The 13,578-nt window shown below is 37.9% G+C and overlaps 1 protein-coding gene across 1 annotated transcript in view; it reads left to right on the top strand.

Annotated features, from left to right (window-relative positions):
• Positions 1 to 13,027, top strand: part of RFX6 (regulatory factor X6) — a 26,608-nt gene extending 13,581 nt beyond the window's left edge. Inside the window, exons 7-12 of the mRNA XM_069077368.1 lie at positions 1,654 to 1,771; positions 3,488 to 3,610; positions 5,058 to 5,267; positions 8,322 to 8,834; positions 10,296 to 10,517; positions 12,852 to 13,027. Coding sequence (XP_068933469.1) covers positions 1,654 to 1,771; positions 3,488 to 3,610; positions 5,058 to 5,267; positions 8,322 to 8,834; positions 10,296 to 10,517; positions 12,852 to 13,027 — 1,362 coding nt within the window. The remainder of the gene's footprint in view (positions 1 to 1,653; positions 1,772 to 3,487; positions 3,611 to 5,057; positions 5,268 to 8,321; positions 8,835 to 10,295; positions 10,518 to 12,851) is intronic.
• The last annotated feature ends 551 nt before the right edge of the window (positions 13,028 to 13,578 follow it).

The following is a 13,578-nucleotide window of genomic DNA, read 5'->3' as shown; positions in this document are numbered from 1 at the left end:
AACTCTATCAAACCAAAGGGGAACTGTGTATGTAGATATAAGAATCAAGGATTTTAAGCTGTTAATAATAAAATGAAAATTTATTTCAAATTACATTAAAAAGAGTAATGCAAATCAAAATGACCTTAAGATTTTTTTTCTCATCCAACACACTGGCAAAGATGGCAATTACTGTAAATAGTCAATGCTGGACAGGCTGTGGAAAGATAGTCACTTTTTAGTATTCTTTTGGTAGATCCATAAATCTAATAAGTAGGTCCAATCATTGAAAAACAATTTGGAATTAAGCTTAAGAAACTAAAAAGTTACTAAAATGCTCATATCTTTTTTTACTAGAAACACCATTGCTAGACATATACTCCAAGAAAATAAACGAGAATTACAGGGAAGAATAAAAACCTTATTCTTTGATTTGTCAAGTGCTGGAGCATTCAATATACTCCTTATAGTAATCATTGGTGCTGTGGCCAGGTAACATGCTTAGGAAAGGATGGATCACAGAATGTGGGCATGAAATGTAGAAACTTAAATGCAGTACGGATTAAAAAAAAAGAAATAAGAAAGAATGATTGAATCAAAAAGTGTCATTTTAAGCATTTGGAGTTCTCAATTCTAAGAGCATTCGATATTCTGCAATGATTTGTGATTTCTTTGGTTCTTTCAGTTAACCTTCAAGTCATTCATCAATGAAACCAGACAATTAGAGTGTAGAAATTGCTTACTAGTCCGAGTTATGGTGTGGGGACTTGCTGGTATCATTCAGGATCAGATGAGTGCAAGTTAATCATTCATGGGACATGTAACCCTTCCCCTGCACTTTGCCGTCTGTTCGCTTTTAAAGTGCTGTCACAGGAAAACTCAGAGATAACATAATTTTGTAGACTGTTTCAATTGAGCAAGTGACAACTTCTAATTTTATTATATAATACAACCATGGGATAAAAGGTCTGTTACCCTAAAATTATAATAAAGGCTATATAAATGAAGGCTAAAACCCAATAGAGAAAAATATCCTTTAATTTGATGCAGTAATTAGTACATCAAGAACCAGTGTGGCATAGTAAATAGATGGAGTTAGGAAGACCAGAGGTCAAGTTCCACCACTAAATAATAATTAATAATAATAATTATAATAGTTAACTTTATATAGCACTTACTATGTGCCAGGCACTGGGCTAAGTAAGCACTTTGTGATTATTGTCTCCTTTAATCCTTACAACTACACTGGGAGGAAGGTGCTCCCATTTTACAGATGAGGAAACCGAGGCAAATATGTGAACTGACTTGCCTAGTGTCACAGAACTAGCAAGTGTCTAAGGCTGGATTTAAACTGAGGTCTTTCTGACTCCAAGCTTTATGCTCTACTCACTGTTTCACCTAGCTGCCCCATGTACCCTCTGAACACATTTCTGACTATTTAACCCTAATAAGATCACTTAACCTCTTAGTTCCCCAGATAATACTCTAAGACTTAAATTTCAGAGCAGGTGCTACTCTGCATTGGTAAAGGGAGTTTCCTCACTGAGTTGCCTACACCAATTGAATCACAGGTCCAGTCTAAACTAATATGTCAGTGTCTTTATCTTGTCTATCGGGGCATAAAAATGAGAAAGGAGCAGGACTAAAAGTTTTGGGTTGTTCCTTTAATTTTAGACCAGCAAGCAAAATGGCAGATCCTTAAAGAAGAGGGCTCAAGATTTCCTATTGAAATGGAGCTTCTTTGGTGCTCGAGTCATGCACAATCTGACCTTGAACAACGCCTCCAGCTTTGGTATCCTCTCTGTTTTGTGAAACTCCTTTGAAATGTGTTGTCTGCTTAGTCCAACAGCCACAACGATCACTCATAAACACCTGATCCTCAGCTCCCCCCCCCCTTTTTTTGCACCATCTGTGCTGTATGGAAATGTAATGTTGCATCCATTCAGGATTTGAATTTTTTTTATCTGAAAGAAAAAGGAAGAGAGACTACAGATTTTCCATGTCATTGTAAATTGTAGTGTGTGGGGGCCACCCACTTTTGATTGCACATCCAAAATGCTGCTCTGCAGGAATAAGAGAGTGCTAGAATGTCAGATATGGTGGGGACATCAGTAGCCTTCTAGTCCAACCCATGTGGGAAAATAATGCACTTTATGAAATGTGGGACAAGACTTGAAGACTCAGTCTTTGGAGAGCTCCCTGGGGAAGGAGTCGGACACATTTCCAGATGTCTCTGATTAGATATTAAAACATCTTTTGATACCTACATTACTTGGGTATATAAGGATACCTGAAAACTATGTCTTGAAGTTATGCCTGTCCAAAATCAAGTGCTTCTGTTTATTTTTCTTCTTGATATAATTTCAGTGAAATGAAGACTAGCCTATAACTTACAGGGTTAGAGAGCTGTATAGGGCACTGAGAGGTCATGACTTGTTTACCAGCACACAGACAGTATATGGCAGGGATGGGCCTTGAACCTATGTCTCCCTGACTCTAAGACTGCTTCTCTAGCCAGCATCATTCAACTTCTCTGCCCTTAATATCTTTTACAAGATTTTTAAAATTCATTTTTGAAATCCTTATAAGCTCCTTGAAGGCAGATATTACTTTAGGTTTTTCTTTCTTTTATCCCTGGTACCTAGAATGGTTCCTGTCACACAGGAGGCATGTAATAAATGCTTATGAATATAATTGAATTGAAACACAACATCTAAGATAATCTAAGAAAATATTTCAAAAAAAATTTTAATGGTTCATCGTGAGCAAGGAAAAGGCCAGTTTCATCTCCATTAAATTTCTAAAAAGACTAGAGAACTTATATAAACAGAGATTAATTAGGTATATGACATTTATTGTTTAGAATATCATGCTCCTATTTCATTTGTAGTGATTTCTTTTAATCCACTGCACTGATGCTTAGCATTCTTTAATATGAAAAAAAAAACCCCTCATTGTTAGGTAATTGATGTATAAGTCAAAGATTTTCCAGTATATTTTTTCCTGTGAAATATATCCATATGTTTTGAAAAATGAAAGGTAAAGTTTTAAACTGGAAAGAAATCTTCTCTTGATATTTTTCTTTGCAATTATGTTGACAACTGTCTAATTATTTGGCATAAAGTAAACAGGAATGGCACAGAACTGGCCCCATTCTCCCTCCCTTAAAACTTATCTCACCCCAGTGTGTACCTCTTCAAGTATAAAGCATGTCTCACTTTCATCGGTATTTCACTTTGATGTAATTAGGGCCCAAAGAGCTTGAGGGACAGTAAACACACTGAACTAGGTGGGCCAGGACAAAGAAAGATTAGAGTTTCAGGTTAGGCATGTTGGTCTTGGCAGGTCATTTAAAGTCCAACGATTATTTGTTTATTTCACTTGCTCCTTGTAAAGTGTTGAAAGATGGTCATGGAGATAACTTTGCTTCCTACACTCATTTCTCTCTTTCTCACTTCATTTTATTCTTCCCTTCCTCCTCCCATTCCCACCCTCTTCTTCACACCAGGCTCTTTTCATTTGATCCGAATGCTTTTGGATGAATATATTCTACTAGCTATGGAGACCCAGTTTAACAATGACAAAGAGCAAGAGCTGCAGAATTTATTGGAAAAGTATATGAAGAATTCAGGTAACTTGAGAAATGCATGCAGTTTGCATTTTGGCTTCATCTAATCCTACATTTTATATTTTTAAAGTGAATAAACTAAGTGGGCTTGAGGAGCAGAATCTTGAAAGTACCTCAGAATGCCTCTTTGCTACCGTATAAAACTGTTTGCGTTCAGGCAAACATAGCGGTATGGGGCAGGAGTGAGGGGATGTGGGTTTTTATAGTTAAAGGATCTGTGTTCAAATCCTGGATTCTATTACTAATTACCTATATGACCTTAACCTCTCCTGCAGCTGTTTCCTGATCTGCAAAAACTGAGTGTTTAGACTAGATGACATCTACAGTTTCTTCCAAATAAAAATCTATAATTCTTTGACCAAATACTAGTTGATTGATTGGTTAATTCAAGAAATACTTGTGTGCCTATGTGCAAGGCATTTTGTTTAGAGATGGGTGATTGGGGCAGGAAGGACAAGAGAAGGGAACAAAGCAATATAAGATATGGTTTGAACCCCCAGAGGCAGCTAGATGGTGTAGCAGATTGAGTACTGGGCATGGAATCAGGCAGACTCTTGTTCATGAGTTCAAATCCAGGATCAGACACTTACTGTGTGACCCTGGGCAAGTCACTTAATCCTGTTTGCCTCAGTTCCTCATCTGTAAAATGAGCTGGAGAAGGAAATTGCAAATCACTCCAGTATCTTTGCCAAGAAAACCCCAAAATGGTGTCACAAAGAGTCAGACATGATTTAAATGACTGAATGACAAATTGAACCCTCAATTTCCTTGTACTCTAGTAGGGGAGATAAGATACAGAAAACTTTATCAATAGAATGTGCATTAACCATCATGTGAGTTCAGCACATCATATGTAGATCTGCTAAGTTTTACATTTTATATTTAAGTAATAAATACCACATGGATGGGGGTGGAACATCGTGGAGGCTTTATCTATATTTGTTGACCTGAATTAAATCAATGCTTAGAAGAGTGAGAAATCACTTCCCTTAAGAATGACATATGTTTCACGTTACCTATAGCTCCAGAATCAGTGACTTAAGTGGTAGCCATGGGAAGGAAGAAATACAGAGTGCTGTAGCTGAGAGCTAGCCTCAAAGTCAGTAAGACTTGGGCTCAAGGCTTGCCTCTGACAATTACTTAGATGTGTGACCATTAGCAAATCACTCAACTGTTTAGTGTCCCTAAGCAATTGTTGCTAATTTTCATTGTTGTGGGGAGTCCTTACATTGGAAATTCCCTGCAGTGATGAATTCATAAGCCTGAAACTCCTGCTCCTTCCCCCCAAAAAGTGGAAGAAGGAAGGACCAATTAACCCTGATTTTTATTGGACATTTTTTCAAAACCTTGAACTAAATGATCTAACTTTCAGGTACTTTCCTACTCTTTGACCTGACATCATATACTGTCTAAGTAAGTGAATGGGACTTTCTTGTCATAATCTTCCCAGATGCAAGCAAAGCTGCCTTTACTGCATCACCAAGCTCTTGCTTTCTGGCTAACCGGAATAAAGGGGGCACTGTTCCTAGTGATGCTTCAGTGAAGAATGAATGCCTTGCTGAGGGAAATTACATTTCTCTGCCCTCCAACCAGCCCAGTATCTTGCCTTCTGCTTTACATCCTTTCTCTCCTGGGGATACGGAGAATATGCAACTTACAGGTACAGTTTAAAATAACCAAGAGCAATATCTCACTATACTTCAACAAGTGATTTTATCTCCCTTCCCATTCTCTTTCCTCAAACTGTTCTACTCCAATAAGAGAAAAGATGTAGCCTAATCCATTTGGAACCCAATAAACATTTCTATTGAATGATAACAATTGCCCTTAATGCTCATTATAATGACTATTATTTATATAATGACATAAATGTTATTAATAACTTATATAATCATCACATACTACAAATAGGCTTTTAATCTTTATTGTATGGATGAAGAGACTAAGCTTTCATCTATATAACTCAAGCATAGCAGAGATGGGGATGGGGGGAGGCAGACTCAATGATTTAGTTGTTATTACAATGCCTACAAACATTAAATTTCTGCCTTAATTGACTCTAGCAACATGATACGATTCTTCTCAATAAAATTATTTCTCCAAACTAGGGTTTTGTTTTGTTTGTTCTTTTTGCTGGCCTAGGCTCCCTTGCTTGCTAAAATGGTTAGTGGCTAGAGCTGATTAACAGATAATGACAATAATAATGGGGTCTTACATTGATATACTTTTTTTTGTGGGGGGGGGAAGGCAAGGGAATTGGGGTTAAGTGACTTGTCCAAGGTCACATAACTAGTTAAGTATCTGAGGCCAAATTTGAACTCAGGTCCTCCTAACTTCAGGGCCAGTGCTCTATTCACTGCACCACCTAGCTGCCCTGATACACTTTTTAAAAGTACTTTTCTTTGATATATTTTCACATATGTCAACTCCTTTGAGTACTATAATCCCTTTGAGGAAGAAAAGGATTGTTTATGTTTCCCATTTTTTAGATGAGGAAACTGAGAGTCAGAAAGTTCAATGACTTGCTCAAGGTAATAAACTAGTTAATAGCAGATTTAGAATTAGGTTCTTAAGACCATGCTCTTTCCATTAACACTGTACTGCCTGTATTGTAAATGCTAGGCAAACATTCTGTTGTGACTCTTCGTATGTAATGGCCACATGGATATCATTAGTATTAAATAGTACTAGTAGTAGAATCATGGAAATCTAAGTACTCCCATTCTGAATGACTTTTGCCAAACTTCAATCATTCATATGATATTAAATCAAAGAATAGGAAAGTACCTGAAAGCTAGATGATTCAATTCGAGATTTTGAAGAAATGTTCCTTCCTCTCATTTTTTTTGGAGGTATCAGAGATTTCAGACTTATGAATCCACAAAGTCTAGATTCCAAGGTTACAATTGCTGTGCCAGTTGAATGGGCAGGACCATTAGCCTGCTTAGTAATCAGTATCAGAGAATCACAGAATTGGAAGCACCTCAGAGGCTATCTAAACCCTCTCCAAACTACAATCTCCTCTACAATATACCCAAGAAATGCTTATCCAATCTGTGTTTGAAGAACTTCATCGGGGCGGCTAGGTGGAACAGTGAATAGAGCACTGGCCCTGGAATCAGGAGGACCTGAGTTCAAATGTGGCCTCAGACACTTAACACAAAAAAACTATCTGTGTGACCTTGGGAAAGTCACTTGACCCCAATTGCCCTACCTTACTCCTCCAAAAAGCAAAAACAAAAAAGAACTTCATTAAGGAGAAATTCATTGCTTCCCAAGGCAACCCATTTCACCTTTGGACATCTTCAATGACTAGGAAGTACTTCCTAATATCAAGCTCAAATCATATTTTTCATGTCCTCCTAGGGCCATGAAGAAAAAGTCTATTCCCTCTTCATCATGGCCTCCTCTGAAGTAACTGAAGATGGCTATAATATCTTCACCCTGAAGTTTTCTCTCTAGACCAAACATTCTTAGGTCCTTCAGCTGATCTTAATATGACATGATATTGAGGGCCTTCACTATCTTGTGTGCCCTTCTCTGGACTGTCTTCGGTTTATCAATCCGAAAATGTAGTCTTCAGAACTGAATGCATTATTTGAGATGAAGCCTGACCAGTGCAAAACATTGAAGGATTATCACCTTCCTAGTCCTGGCCTGTCTCTTTCAATGCAGTCTTTGATGTCATGAGATTTCATCATTACTATAGAATGAATTGGAAGAGAAAGCTTCATGGTAGAAGTGACAGAGAGAGAGGAAAGAAAGGAGGGGACACAGAGAGTTGGAGATGAGAAAGAAATGCATGGGGGGCAGCCTATGTGAAGGCATGGAATCAAGAGATACAAGTATAGCTTTTTTAGGAAGAGGTAACAGTCCAATTTGGCTGGAATATACAATGCATGAAGTCATGTACTGCTTTCTTTCTGGTTAAACTGTATAAAACACCCTATAAAATCATATTATCAGGGGAAGCTAGGTGGTGCAGTGAAAACAGCACTGGCCCTGGAGTCAGGAGGACTTGAGTTCAAATGTGACCTCAGATCCTTGACAATTAACTGTGTGACCTTGGGCAAGTCACAACCCCAATTGCCTTGCCTTCTTTCCTCCAAAAAAAAATCATGTCATCTTCTCAAGCCCATTTCAATTGTACTCAATATATACTATATATTAATTTCAAATGTGAATAGAGCTTATGAAATAATGTTACTTTTTATATAAGGTTTTAGCCACAATATTTAAGTCAGTTGTAACTAAAGGTGTGGATGAAAGATTGAAAGAAATTATTCTGCTTCTCTTACTTGGTTAACAATGTACCCTTCAAGTTCCACTTCTTTTTTTTTTTTGGAGGGAAGGCAAAGCAATTGGGGCTAAGTGACTTGCCCAAAGTCACACAGCTAGTTAAGTGTCAAGTGTCTGATGTCGGATTTTAACTCAAGTCCTCCTGACTTCAGGGCCGGTGCTCTATTCACTGCACCACCTAGCTGCCCCACACTTCTGTTTGATCTTAAGGCAATACTTCTTTGTCATTCTTCATGTCTGTGCATTCAGATTTCCTTGATAAATGTAGGATTTATGAAATATTACTGTTGGCTATTCATTTCTTAACTCTGATGCATTGAATTTCCTCAGTTCTAAGGACATAGACCTATCTACTTTAGTAAGTCCTCCACATAGAACCTCATACTAAAGTTCCTATAATTTTGACTTCTTCCAGGTCCAGTAGAGCTGTCTCAGAGTACTGGTCACCTGGTGACACCACCCATTTCTCCAGTCATGGTCAGCAGAGGAAGTGTCATCAACCAGGGGCCAATGGCTGGGAGACCGCCTAGTGTTGGTCAGGTGTTATCTGCTCAGTCCCACTGCTCATCATACTCAGAGCCCCTATACCAGACTCTCTCACAAACAAACCAGAACTATTATGGCACCAGTCCCAGCTACCAAACCATGTTTCGAACCCAGACCCACCCACCCGCAGGAATCTACCATCATAGGGCTGAACACAGTCGGTTTATGGCCTTGAGTGAACAACAGCTTTCTCGAGACTACTTCAGTAACAGCTGTGCTGTGTCTCCATACAATGACAGATCATCTTCAAACTATGGACCATCCTCAACCATGCAGGATGCACACAGTATGCAGTTTCTAAATAATGGAAGTTTCAATTTCCTGAGTAATACAGGGGCTAATGGCTGCCAAGGATCATCATATCCTCCTAATGCACCTAACGGTATTGGGGAATTTTAAAGAACCTTCCTTTATTTTCTTATGCTGGTTTCATGCTCTGAGTGAGGTGAAGCACACATTTGTGCTTGTGTAACCAGAATGATTGAACATAGCTCTGCCTTTGCTGAGTCATGCAAATTTCTGGTGGCAGTTAATTTAGTTTGTCTCTTTCTTTGTCACCCATAAAGATCCATTCTAAGTGCTTTGGTTGGTTGACCTTGTTAGTTTTATAAGTATCACTTATCTAATCAAAGAAAAAAAAAGTCATGTTAAAACCATGATCAGGGGATCAAACCAGAAATAGGAACCAAGAAGCAGTTTATCCACTGCTATTCACTGAAAAATGGTATGCCACTTAAAGTAATTGCATAATGTTTAATAGTTGTAATGCTATTCTTTGGAAATAGTTGGGGATAGATATTAATCCCTAATTTTTAGCTTAGAAAATTATTACAATCAAATGGTTTGCCTAGGGATATGAAATAAACCATTGGAGAGTTCCCTAATTTTCAATGTCGTGTCCCATCCATAAACCATCCCATCTCCCAAGATTATGCTACCCTTCCCTACTCTTCTACTTAATACCTAATTTATGATAAATAATATGGTACCTTTGAAAAGCCAATGGTATTTTTTGTGGTAATATTTATTGCCATTTCTTGGAATGGTTCTAATTCACCCTCCAATGACGTTGACTTTATAACATCTTGTGTCACTTGTCTCTATTTCTGACACATAATAAAACCTTTCTTTTATCTACTCATTCAACAAACACTGAACTTAATTGTGTACAATCACTAGGCTAGATGTTTCAGGGCATTTGTAGATAATTGAGAGAGGATGTTAGCTCTTATGGGGCTTGTAATCTAGCGAACTTCATTTTGATATTGCTTTATGAAATTCTTAATTTCTCAATACATAAATCTTGCTGCTGTTAATGTTATCCAAGGGCACATCTGTGTATTAAATAGATACTCTCTCTAGAGTATCTAAAGTAATGAGCCTAAGCCTTCTTTCTTCATACACCCAAGAATCCTCTTTACTTAATGGGTGCTATCAGAGGCCAATCTAGTTTCTCTACTCTCCTTTTACCATTGCAGAAACTGAAGCACAGTAAAGCTATGATTTGGCCAAGGAGTACAGGAAGTTTAAATGATGTGACCAAGATCATACAAATAATAAGTGTCAGAGGCAGGATTTGAACATAGGCTCTCTTACCTCAAGCCAGCACACCTTCTGTTTCCACATTACCATGGCTCCTGAGAATGGAGAGACCAAAGACTAAACCTATAGTGAAGCTAAATAGCAATAGCAATGTTAAAAAAATTAGGAATCTTTATTTGTATGATGAATGAGTTTTCTACAATATTTGATGATTCCCCATACACTCCATCTTCATTCAGGACTAAATGAACCTGGGAGCAAATTAATCCATTGTCAAACTGTCACCCTTTTCTGTTAATAGGATATTATGGAAGCAATGTAAACTACACAGAATCTCATAGGCTTGGATCAATGGTTGATCAGCATGTGTCTGTTATCAGCAGCGTGAGCAGCATTCGCTCATTGCCCCCATACAATGACATCCATGATCCCCTGAACATCTTAGATGACAGTAGTCAGAAACAAGCAAGCTCCTATTATACAGACACATCCTCTTCAGTTGGCTGTCGGACTCCAACAATAGGTGAGTATTTGAGAAGATTTTACACATATACACATTTATGTATTTTTATTTATGTATATATTATATTTGTGTATATGTGGGTGTGTATATTTGTTGTTGTTCAGTCATTTTAAGTCTTGTATGACTCTGTGATCTCATTTGGAGTTCTCTTGGCAAAGCTCCTGGAGTAATTTGTCATTTCCTTTTCTAGCTCATTTTATAGATGAGGAAACTGAGTAAAGTAGGGTTAAATGACTTGCTCATGGTCACACAATTAGTAAGTGTTTGAATTCAAATTTGAACTCAGGTCTTCCTGACTCCAGACCTGGTGCTCTATCCACTGTGCCACAGCCTTTAATTTAAAATTGACAGATTGATGTCATAAGTATGCTAGGGCATTTGGAGGAACCCCCCATTAGAGGACATGTTGGCACTTCCCTGGAAGTCTACTTTTCCCCCTCAATTATCAAGAAAGACTTTGGTAACAGACTAAATACTAGCAATGTTCATGATTGCTCTAGCATTTCCAGAGAGATAATGCACATGTCATCCTTAGAATTCTGTCTGGGATCATTTTGTGCTTCTCATCAGGAAGGAGGGGAGCATGTGGAGTGGTCCTCTTTGTCCCTATGTCCCCTGTTGTTGTCTGTCTAAGCTGTCACTTTGCCCAACAGGACAGCCAGAACTGATATAATGACCAATTAAAGCTGTCACTGACTGGTCTGATGCACATTAAGGTCTCAGCTAGCCAGTGAAATGGGTGGAAAGAGGAAGGGGGAACAATCTCCTCCCATCAGCTCTACATTTTTATGTGTCCCATCACTATTTCTGGAGCCCATTAGCACAAAATTCCTACATTCAGCCCTCCTTCAGACAATCACAAGGGAGAAGGATGTTGACTCACAATCACCGAAAAAGAGAAAATCATTAGTTACCCCACCTACGGTCTTTTAACAATTTAACAGGAAGCACTTTTTGCTTTCCTGTGGCTGGCACAGATGAGCTCTGAGCAGTGTCTAGCAACTCATGTCCTACTCTCTGCAAATGGTCATTGCTTCTAGATTACTTTAATGAAGCAGAAAATATCACTCTAGGAAGTTTCCTCATCAAGAGAGATGAAAATGTACAGTGTTGCCATTGTAACTGTTTGTTCTATTTACATATAGAGATAGTGGTATCTTTGATGGAATGTAAGTTGGGGGACATGCATCTGTATGCATTTGTAATGCAGAACCAGCTTGCAGGCAAAAAGGTTTTCAGCAAGATCCGAGGAAAAACCAAGGAGGAAGCTAAGTAGTATAAAATAAAATAGCAATTTCTTTAACTTCTCTCCTCAAATTCTTGCAGTTAATAGCACAGCCTTGGGGGATGCTAGGCAGGAAGCTAGAACTTAGAGACCATCTAGCCTAGCTCCCTCCATTTCTCAGAGAAGTGAACTGAGCTGCCCAAGGTAATAAGTAGCACAGCTGAAATTTTAATTTAAGTTTTCTGACTGCAAATCTTACACTTATCACAATACCAGAAATGTGATGAAAAAACAGTTTATGAGACAGCTGGTGTCAGAGTGGACAGAGTATTGTACGTGGAGTCAGGAAGGGTTTAGATCTGACCTTAGACATTATTAACTGTGTATCTTTGGACAAAACACTTAAACTCTGTTTACCTCAGTTTCCTCAAATGTAAAATGGGGATAATAATAGCTCCTATTTCTCAGGGTTGCTATGAGGATCAAATGAAATGATATCTGTGGAAGTGTTTAGCACTGTGCCTGACACGTTGTAGGTGCTACACACACACACATACATACATATACATATATATACACACACATATGTACATACACATAACATGCACACACACATATGCTTCTTCCCTTCCAACTCAATGCACTTTTAAAGTGCCTACTATGTGCAAAGTAATATATTAGATAATGGAAGGATAGGAGAAACAACTAAGGTATTTGGAGATTATGAAAAATGGTTCAAGAAGGAAATACTGAATTTTCTGTGGGAATTGGAGAAGAAAGTAGATGAAGAAAACTAATATTAAATATTATACTGTGATTTTAAACATATGTACCTACATATTAAGAGACCTGTGTTTAAGCCACTGACTACAATGTTACTAGCTATATGACTATGGGCCAGTCACCTCACCTCTCTGAGCCTCAGTTTTACCATTTGTAAAACGGGAATAGTAATACTTTTACTGCTTACTCTAGGGTTGTTGAGTTTTGTAAAACTTTAAATTTGATTTAGAAATATGAGTCATTATTACAGAGCATGACAGTTAAAGATGAAAAGAAAATGTGAACAGAACCCACAGGTGGTGATATCTTTTTTTCCCCTCTTACAGCCTCCAATATGTCAACAGCAATTCCAGCATCCTCATCTCAGTGTATGTTTGGGACTTCTAGTCAATATCCAGCTCAGGAATCTCTGGACTCCCATGGAACGAATAGTAGAGAAATAGTGTCATCTTTGCCACCAATCAACACTGTCTTCATGGGAACAGCAGCTGGTGGGACCTAGGCCAGAAAATGTGGTTGGGTCCATTTTGAAAACATTCCCAACACCACTGGTCCAAAGACCACTATTCCCTCAGCTTTCTAAGAGAGGAGAGAAAATAGACTCTGCCATAACTGGACACTAGTCTTGAAGTCACTTCATTGAGAAAGAATAATAAAAAAAAGACTGTATGATCTACCTACTCATCAGAAAACAGACAAATTCAAAAAGTACATTGCACATGAATCATTTGATATGAGTTCTTATTAATAGTTGTAGCTTCAAGCATCAGCAAATAGAATTAGTAGGGATTTGGAAAAGCAAATATTTCCACTATGGAGAATTGACATTTCCCTTTCTAATTTATTGAAAATGTATATGCTGCCACTGTTTTGTCTTTTCTTTCTCTTCCTCCTCTTCTTTCTCCTTTATTTTTTTTTAAAGAGGAAAAGTTTATTTAATGCCTATACACTGTCCTTTATTTATTAGGATCACAGAATCATTGTTTACGATCCCTTATTTGACAAATAGTCAAATGTATATGTTCTACCTCCTATGGAAATGTTTACAATGCC

The sequence above is a fragment of the Petaurus breviceps genome, unplaced genomic scaffold (genome assembly GCF_028583685.1).
Source record: "Petaurus breviceps papuanus isolate PSGF00001 unplaced genomic scaffold, PetGlider_PUasm1.0 90977, whole genome shotgun sequence".
In the NCBI taxonomy this organism is placed as follows: Eukaryota; Metazoa; Chordata; class Mammalia; order Diprotodontia; family Petauridae; genus Petaurus; species Petaurus breviceps.
This window is presented reverse-complemented; position numbering and strand designations above follow the sequence as displayed.